The sequence below is a fragment of the Asparagus officinalis genome, chromosome 4 (assembly GCF_001876935.1).
Source record: "Asparagus officinalis chromosome 4, Aspof.V1, whole genome shotgun sequence".
In the NCBI taxonomy this organism is placed as follows: Eukaryota; Viridiplantae; Streptophyta; class Magnoliopsida; order Asparagales; family Asparagaceae; genus Asparagus; species Asparagus officinalis.
Genome location: NC_033797.1, coordinates 139,598,106 through 139,608,559, shown reverse-complemented (window position 1 = coordinate 139,608,559; position 10,454 = coordinate 139,598,106). Strand labels below are relative to the sequence as shown.

The 10,454-nt window shown below is 35.5% G+C and overlaps 1 protein-coding gene across 1 annotated transcript; it reads right to left on the bottom strand.

The window, feature by feature from the left end:
- On the bottom strand, positions 2,749-8,899 carry LOC109839553 (probable 6-phosphogluconolactonase 4, chloroplastic). Its single transcript, XM_020408030.1, has 4 exons — positions 8,591-8,899; positions 5,869-6,004; positions 4,481-4,977; positions 2,749-2,974 (listed from the first exon to the last, which is right to left on the bottom strand). Exons 1-3 carry the CDS (start codon positions 8,758-8,760, stop codon positions 4,489-4,491), a joined length of 795 nt encoding a protein of 264 aa, XP_020263619.1. The 5' UTR covers positions 8,761-8,899; the 3' UTR covers positions 2,749-2,974; positions 4,481-4,488.

Genomic DNA, 10,454 nt, shown 5'->3' with positions numbered 1-10,454 from the left:
TAAGAGGCGATTTTCAAGGAAAGCTGCCAAAAAGCTAACATTTTTGGCAGCTTTCTCCCTTTTTACCCATCCAAAAAACTCATCCAAACAGCCCCTAAAACTCTCCTCGGGTTAGCACCCGCCACCCTGCACGAGCAATGATTAGTCTCGTCCAACAGGGTGCACCCCGTGGCTCAGACAAAAAAGAAAAAAAAAAGGATCATGACACTGTTTGATTTACCATGAATGTTCCAGCCCTCATCACACACTTGTCCTCAATATCCAAAGTTAATTTGATCGCACAATATACATGATAAATCTATACAAATAGTGAAAAGATTAGTATAAGAAGATTATTGTATTAGTGCATATATATAACTAGAAGTATAATCATCAACTTTAAAATTGCACCGGAACAAAATATAACTCCCCTACATGATCTTGCATAACCGCATTTAAAAAAAAAAACTTTTCAACTACAGATAATTGAATTATGGAAACGTCAGTAGATGCAATGTACGTACGCAACTGAGGCCATCAACTGAGGCCATGAAAGACTGAGAGCGGCCTCAATCCTGTAGAGCGGCCTCAATCCTGTTGACCGATGAGTGAAGAATTCATGAGATTGCTACAGTGACCCAAAATATGAGACCAATAGGGGGGACAGGTAAGGTGACCCCTTCCTATTGCATAATAAGCTGACCATCATTAATGATAGTCAGCTCATTATACAATAGGAGAGGAACATCTCACATGTCTCCCCTGTTGGTCCCATATTTTGGGTCCTTAGGGAATTTTTCATAATTCATTAGTAGGAGAGAGACTTGAAGATGGTGGGGCCGCCGACACCAATTCCCACGCAGTCGGGTCGCATTTGAATTTGTTTTTAAAAAAAGATAATAACTGAAAACTTTGACCGATGAGCGCGTTTGTCTATTATTGCGTATCATCAATATTTTATTTTAAACGTAGTAACATGGTCAAAGGGATGATGAGCAACAAGGTTTCGTTCCATACAATCCCAGAGATCGGATTTGCATGCACGTGCGCGTGTGAGAATTTATAATAATTCTCGTACATATTTTGATTTTAATTTCAAGAATTATCATGGCTAGATATTTGTCCTCCAACCTTAACTTGTCCTCCTTGATAATAGTCCCTTTGCTGCTTGCTAGTCTCAATGTCATAATTAATCAACTTATACATAAACAATCTACAAGAGCCACCTTTCACTAATGTCAACTTATACATAAACAATCTTTAAAGAATTTTTTTATTTCAAGCAACCACCTTTTAATTTCAATTTATGCGTAAGTCACCTTTAAAATAGGGTTTTATTGCAATCAACCACCTCGCACTCAAAATTTTTAGAAAATTACCTTTTAAAAACTCACATTCAACGCGGTGACTCATTTTCTAAGGGGTTTAGGTAGGGGTGCGTTCGGTCTTATATAGCTCGGATATGATACTTATTATATTCATATTCGCTACCCATCTCGGACACGGATATGGAGATACATCGGTAAGGAAAATTTATATTCATATTTGCTAAAATCGAATACAGATACGAATATATATTTGGATATATAAGCGAATATGCATGTGGATACAAAATTGATATGAAAAAACTCGATAGTTTTGAACAAATATAATTCATGCGACGCTAAAAAGTTCATTAATATGTTCATTATATCTGAAAAGCTAAAATCAAAACATCTTGACTATCAAAATTAACCTCAGATCCATAATCTAATGATTGAAACTATTATAACAGTATAGCTAATATGTATTCAGACATTTCAGATATGGATTCAGATATTTCACTATGAAACCATTTTCGTAACCATATTCTATCGGTTATAGATTTGAGTAATCATATTTACATCTTAACCGATATGATTACAGATATTTCCTCGGATACGGTTTAGCACTCTAGGTTTAGATCTTATTAGGATACAACTCACATACTTTGAACTTGTATTTTTAAAGCTTATTTTTGGTTTTTTTTTATTGAAAATTTGACTGGGAGACAGTTGTTTGCGACAAAAATCCACTTGATAGGTGGTTTATGTATAAATTAAAATTGAAATGCGGTTTCCATATAATTGTCTATCTTAAGGTGGTTTCTACGGAAAAAGCCTAACTGAAAAAACTTTTTAACTTTAAAGTGACCGTAGGTGGTTGATTGCAACAAAATCCACAATCAAAGAAGGTTTTTTTTTAATAACTATATTTTATAGATGGTTTCTTGGGGGAGAAAACCCCCAAAGTTAACCTCAACTCTATCGTAATGGTGTTACCAAATGTATAATGAGACCCAAAGAAAATCCTAACACAGTGACAAATTAGCTATGTGGAGTTATCAACTCATTATTCAGTCTTTTTGGGACCAAATCCAAATCCATTCCCTCCGCTGAATTATTCCCCTCACATGTATAGCATACCAAATCACAGGCAAATGTAACTTTTTCATTTCATGTAATAGTTTAGGATTAATTGCACATAGACCCCATGTAGTATTGTTGTATTGCACTTTACGCCCATACTTTCATTGTTGCAAATATATCTGCTGGGTGAAATTTTTTTTTTTTTAACTCTTTTATCCTCACATTGATTCACTAATTTCACCAAGGGTAAAAGAGCTAAAAATATTTAACTTGTCAGGTCTATCTGCCAAAGCTGAAGGAGGGTAGTCAGTTCAAACAACGATACTACGGAGGTTCTACGCGCAATTAACAGAATAGTAATAGCATACTGTCTTCACAAAAGTGGGCAGAAACACAACCTTGAGTTTTTATTGCCTGAATTTTGCAGTTTTGCCAGAGGACATCAAAAGGTTGAAGAAGTTCATATAGCCCTCATTACTATATAGTGAAGCCATCTAACCTCACCAAACTTTATATAACTAGCCAATAATATGCGCCTTATTTAAGAGCGATTATTTAAGAGCTTAATCTAAGATCGCTGATCATGGCTCCATACTAGAGAAGCATCCCTGTGAAAAAGAGGGGGAAAATTAGCATCAGAAGTATAATTGGACATCTGAAACTAAAATTAAGGCATCTACAATCTAAATATTCTAAAGCAAGCCTCTATTGGTTTTAAAACAAACAGGCGATAAAATGCTAAGTATCCCACAAGTTTTATACTATAACATAGGTAAGCAAAAATGTATATTTTAACATGTTCATAGGTTTAAAACAGAATACATTCAAGAATCTTGCAACGGATTTAGAAAACAACCTTCTATCGATAGAACTAGAAACTAGTTCCTATTAATCACATAGCTACTAAGACCACTAAATAACTTCATAGTTTTAAGCATAACCATGAGATAAATCCACCAAATCCTTATCCCCTTGTTTCTTAAAACCATTTAAGGCCTGAAAATTTTATCTTCTCTTTTCCATGGATGCAGAGGGATCCTATTCAAGTTGGTATGGTGTTTGAAGATTGCATTCTGATTGAAACATAAGCAGCGCATGTATACGATTTTCAAATATAACAACGTTCAGTCACCTGCTCCCTCCATCTACTAACACATCCCTCTATATACATATCATCTACTGAAAATTGTTCATAATGGGTCGATCAGAAGCTCAAATATCAATAACCAAAACTTACCTTAATAGACAATCAAATTGGGATTGACAGGCAACATGCAGAAAAATGGAAAATTTATGTCTCAGATTGCTATGACTGATATTGTAAGACAGATAACATCAGCTATACTGACCCAAAGGAAGAAAGAAACCACTGTGATCAAGAACCCAGAATGCATTTAAAAATATTAACGGATTACCCGTTATTTTTGACACATCGCACTACATAGCTTGGTGAACGATTATAAATAACTAGCTATTCAATAAATTATACAGTATTTTTGAATACTTTTGATCCGAAGATCATGACTGAGATGCTAGCTATGTGGCGTGGAAACTGATTCGGGTACAGGTATAGGACATGAGAACTTTGTAAAAGGTAAGGTACGAGACACTGCTCTATATATTATATAAGTATAATTTGAATAATTACATAAGATCAATATTGTTTTTTCAGTTACATGTTATGTGAATTAGAATTCCTATAACAATTTTTTTGTTTCTTTTATTATGTACGTCGTAAATTGGAAATCATAGTTTTGAATTGGTACGGGCTAAAACGAACCCAACTCATGTCCAACAAGTTTAAGAAAGTGCAAGCAAAGTGGAGTATATACACAAAAGAAGTGCACGACGACTGTTTTAAATTCAAACACATATTATAACATTAAGTAAACGCCGAGTGTCCAGAAGTGCCAATATGGGTATGTGTATGGTATGGGTACAACTTCAGATAGAAGCAGGTAACACAAGTGGCTAGATAAGAGGATAAACATGTAGCGTTTTATAAAAACTAAAAGTACTAACTGAATAGAGATTTCCTGTATCAAATTTATAGAGCCACACCAAGGAAGATAATGTCAAAAGCAGAAGGAAAAAAAAGGGTATCACAATCTTACACAGTTGTTCACGGATTTGGCAGATCTGGCAGCTCTGAGGTGGCTTCCTTATCAGTAAACCAAGTAAACTCCCCATTTTCAAGCGACACCATTTGAACAGGCAACAGATCAGACTGATCATTATGTGGCCCCAGAGCCTTTCGAACTGCTTCAACTTCCCCATTCCCCACAACCACCATTGCAATATATGCCGATGCATCAATCACAGGAAATGTAAAAGTTATTCTAACTGGTGGCGGCTTTGGGGAGTCCTTTATGAAGGTTACCCATCTCTTTTTCTCTTTGAGAAGAGGATGGTGAGGGAAAAGGGAAGCTAAATGACCATCAGGTCCCATACCGAGAAGCATGAGATCAAACCGGGGAAAACCGCTGGTAGGTGAAACTTCGATTACACCCGCTTTCACCAATTTCTTCAAACATTCTTCGTAGTCATCAGCGGCACCCTCTGCTGATAGAGTGTCGTTAATGGCATACACTTGATTTTCTGGGATAGGGACCTAGTTTTCCACGGGAAAAAAAGGAGACAAGAAATACATCAAGATCACTCTCCTGAAAGATTTCATAAATTGGTAGATTTTTTTCACATGTATACCCCTTATATCATACATATTTGTGAACAAACCCCAAATCATCAACATCGGAAAAAATACCCCAAATCATCAACTTCATTGAATATGGTGAATAAAAATTTGACTATTTTGTTGAGATTTGTACATTGCAATGACAAATTAGTTATTTACTGAACAACAAATTAGCCTATCAAACTTGATGATTTTGTTGTTGATTTTAGGGGTGTTTTTTCTCCAAAGTTGATGAGTTGGGAGGATAGTTTTGCAAATACACATGATTTAAGGGGTATATATAGAAGAGACCCAACTAAAAGTTCTAATATTTACAACCATGAATAGCACAGAGAACCTCGAAGTTACTTCATGGATACTTGACTAACACGTACTCTAACATGTTCAATCTTATAACATAATTGTACTTTCAGATATACTTTGAGCATTGACCGGAACTTCTTTAATATTATACACATATCTTTGTCAAAATAAAAACATTAGATAGATAGTTCATATTGAAACATAATAAACTCATGTATGTTGATATAAGATCTGGATAAATTAAGTTCCTCAATGGAAAGAAAAAACAGAGTTAAAAGTCCAATACCAATATCTATGTACGCTTGTTTAAAAGCATCTAATGTTTATATTCATGTTGAACTTAAGATCAAGCAGGAAATTTTAGAATATGCTTTCTTAGATGTTTAGTTACCTAGAAACCTTGAGAGATGCTCTCGAGCTACGCCTCGATAATTGTTGGAACTTACAGGGAGTTATAAATTATTATTGTGCAATAGTAGTAAAGGGAGAAAATATTGCGCATACCTTCGACAAGAAGCCATCATAAGCAAGCTTATAATTACTGTCCTTATCAGTCTTCAGCACTACTCTCTCATCCACCCAGAAGACATGCCATTTCCCCCAGTCAACACCATCCACATATGGCGGCTCCAACAATTTTCTACATTAACCCCAAAAACTTTGTAAAGATAAGAAGAATTGTAAATCATAATAAGCTTGTATACAATTAACACTTATTTAGATATATACCCTCAAACCTTTCATATGGAAACGCGCCTGCAAAATTATCGTACTTAAGTTGAACCCTCAAATTATAAGGGTCCAAAAAGAGAAACCCTCTCTCCTTTATTGTTTGTCAATAAAGGGATTTTTTTCATTTTTAAGTAAATTTGTCTAATTTTCTTAAGGATTTTTAGGTATAGCCTTCAGGAGTTTCCATATCTTAGAGGAACCAGACAAAATATCCTTTTAGAGGAAAGGAGTAAATAGAGAGGTCATCTATTTTCCACTTTAACAGGATTTATTTTTTCTTTTTTACTTTTATCTTTTAACTTCGAATGACTCGGACGGTTGGGAGGTTCCAATACGGGTGCTTGTTTTCAATTCGATTCAGGGTAGGTTATATATATATAGGTTCCAATACGGGTGCTTGTTTTCAATTCGATTCAGGGTAGGTTATATATATATATATATATATACTTTTATCTTTTAACTTCGAATGACTCGGACGGTTGGGAGGTTCCAATACGGGTGCTTGTTTTCAATTCGATTCAGGGTAGGTTATATATATATAGGTTCCAATACGGGTGCTTGTTTTCAATTCGATTCAGGGTAGGTTATATATATATATATATATAATCACAGATTCACAGTAGTATTGTAGCATGCTGCTGTGCACGGTCCATCAATTTCTTGAAGTTCTTCAATTAAAAGTTGCCACGGGTATTTGATTGGTTTATCTTTCTCGTTTGGGCTATTTAAATATAGAAAAACACTAGAAGCACACCATTGGGCACACTCTCAGCCATACCCTCTCACCTGCTACAGTGCAGAGGGCCTCACATGAGATTTTTAAAAAAAATCTCATGTGGGGCCCTCTATACTGTAGCAGGTGAGTGGGTGTGGCTGAGAGTGTGCCCAAGGATGTGCCTCTAGTGCCTCCCTTAGATATAACTCCCTCAATTCTTTCATATTTTAAGAGTAGCCCCTCTAGATCACTGAAGTTGTTATTATCATCTGCAAATCATCTACAAAATGTTGTCCGTCCGCTGAGAAATTGGGTCTATCCGTAAAAATATAATATGACTAAGAGGGTAGTAAGTTCAAAACATCGACAGTACATGGACTCTGTCTACAACTTAAACTGGTTAATATATAAAATTTAATGACTGCGTTGTCTAGCAGAGATGTATCACGTTTTTTTGGGGGGTTGAAAAAAAAAATGACAGGTAGTCGAGGAGCAGATGGAGCCGGCGGTGGAGAATTGCAGCAGGAGAAGTGGGGCGGCGTCACGCTCAGGCCAGTGGAGGCCAGCTTTGCACAGCATTGCAGAAATTGGGAGCTGAACGTACCCAACTCCAAAGCTATTTGGTGTATCTCCTACAAATAGATTTAAAAAAAAAAAAGTTTATGCTTTGCTATGAAAGTAGTGGGATTTATGTCTCTATTGTAAAAATCTCTGAAATATTCCCTGCGGTAGCGACGTGTACCCTTCGTCGTGTTTTTAGTGCTCCCACTTTTGCTACTTTTAGTTGTTTTTTCCCCGCGCGTCATGCTGTCTTTGAACTATAGTTGCTCAATCTTAGTAATGTTTTCTGGTTGCTATCTAACTCAAAATTATATAACGGGTTTCTGCCGATGTACACCTAAATTTTCTTTAATTGTATACGTACCCTCGAATCTCCATATTTCGAAATTAGATCCGACTCTTAAGTTATTTGAAAATGCAGTGGCGGACCCACCCTTGTTCAAAGTGGTTCACTTGAACCACCTCATACAAAAGTTCTCTATAGCCTAGTGGTATTGCAGTTGGTAACATTTTGTAAGAGGTCTGGAGTTCAAACCATCCAGCCTTCGAAAATTTCTCTTTTAGGCTTCTTTCCTTTTACCTCCCCTCTATTCTTCTTCTTCTTCTTCTTCTTCTTCTTCTTCTTCTTTTCCTTTCATTTTATCCCTTTGTTCTGTCTACCTCTTTAAGGCCTTCTATAAATATTTTTGTTTCTTATATATATAAGTCAAATCATTTCTACCTCTTTAAGGCCTTCTATAAATATTTTTGTTTCTTATATATATAAATCAAATCATTGTTTAAAAATGATTGTTTTTCTCTTTAATAACCCTTCCTTCATTTTTTTTCCCACCTGCTATTATTTGAGAAAAAAATTTAGTGTATATTTTGAACCACCACCAAAAATGTTGTAGATCCGCCACTGGTGAGTACTTGCCACATTAATCCAATTAATCCCTGGCAAAGAGCCCTTTCCCTTTATTTGCCTGTCCTAAATACAATCCTAGAATCCACATCCATTTTATCGTAGAAATGTCATTCACTAGTTCTAAGATGCTCAATAATTGGTGGGTCGAACGATGAAGACAGATATGAACACGGATTCTTTTATTTATTGTGCGATATACTTTTCATATTAAGAACGACCAAAGGTTATCGCTCAATTGAATCAAGGGTTTTCATCACTCAAAGTTTCCCTTTTGATAACAAATAATAATAAATGTAATATAGTACACAAACCTGAGACAGTTGATGAGATACCCCCCAGACAAAACAACGGTGAAGGCCCCTCTCCCTTTGGCGAACTCCTCCGAGAGCTTGGCCGTGTACCCGGCGAGCCCGGCTGCCACGTCATCCTCGGACGGGTACACGAGCAGCGCCTGGTCCCCTACCCTCGATTCGCGAGCCATTTGAGGAGAATCGCAGCTGCGATCAAATTCTTCAAGTTGTCGGCTCTGAAGATTTTGGGTGCGTTTTTTATGGAGGAAAATTTTTTTAAAAAAAATTCCAGAGGGGACTCCGCAGTGAGAAGTGATAAGTGCGCTGCAACTTTCCTATTACTTTGTGACTCCCCGAATAAAAAAAGTGAGATTCTCTCTTAAAAATTTCTAGTGTGCACCTCGTGCTTTGCACGGATCCAATTTTTTTTTTTCGCTATATTAATTCAGTTTTTAAATGTTTTTTATAAATGCTACAGTGATATTTTTAAAATATCATGATATCTCGTATGTGCTACAGCACTAAGGAACACAGTTCTCTAATGTGTTATAGCAATAATTCTACAGTAATTCACTGTATTATTTACTGTAGTATGAATAGTAAATCTTTAAAATCCTACTATTGTTATAAAGGATTAGATACACCGCATGCAGCATGAATAGTACTGTAGCATGAATCTTTAAAACCTCACATTATTATAGATGAATAGATAAAAAAAAGCGACTCATTATGACCCCTCTTTGCTTATGATAGTGTCAAAATAATATTAAAGTCATAGTATATGTGTCATTACCTTTTTTTTTGTGAAGTACAATGGGAACAGTGAAGAATAGGGACTAGGTGTTTAAGATGGCTTATTTTCAGGAGCTTATAAGTCATGTTGGCTTTTGATGGTTTTTTTACTTTTTATGATAAAATTCTTGTAAAAGCTATATAGCTAGAATGATTATTTAATTGGTCAAGCCTAGCTAATTTATATAAGCTTATAAGCTAGTTTTTTAAAGTTGAAAAATCATAATTTTTTTAAAAATAGGATTTATAGGCCAGCTTATTAGTGATTTACCAAACATTTAGATATGAAAAAGCTAGCTTAAAAGTTACTTTGACCAAAAACTAAGCTCCCCTAACCAACTTAGAGCATCTCAAACAGCTTCCCATTTCTCCAAAATAAGGAAGCAAAAGTCATATTCTCCAAATTATTTTTGCTCCAACTCCAACAGCTTCCCCATTTTGAAGAATCCTGCATGTATTACAATAATAAAAATATTCTACATCTTTGACATGAACTTTAACAATAAAGATTTAGATATAAACTTTTTGTTTTTTGCCCCCTCATTTTATAGTGTTGAGTCGTTTTTTGAGTAGTTAGAGACTTGAAAAACGTGAAACATTTATGACAATCTCTCCCCAAAAATTTGAAGAATGGTACAGGGAAGACTCACATTTTTTTCTCCTTCATCCCTATTTTGAGGAATGGGATGATGAATCTGTTGGACCAAAAAAAGCTCAAAATTTTCTAAAAGTGAGAATACCAATAAAATGAGGAAGCCGTTGGAGATGCTCTTATACAGCTGCTGCTTTTGTTCGAGTCTCTTATTTTAATCGCGGTTACGTTATTGGATTTGAGTAATAATAAATACGTGCTAGTTTAAACCTAACTCTCCAAATTAGGTAGAGTCCATAAGCAAACTGGAATGATCATCAAGCACCAACGTGGACATGGCATCCGTAAAAATTAAACGTTATTCCATAAAATTACAGGTTTAAGCAATGCTAGGGATTCGACCCACCACAACATTCTCGTAGATCCGTTCAAAATTGGTGTTTTTTATTACATTGTGCTTATTTACGTGGAACCTAATACATTCAATTTTGTTGCTTTTAC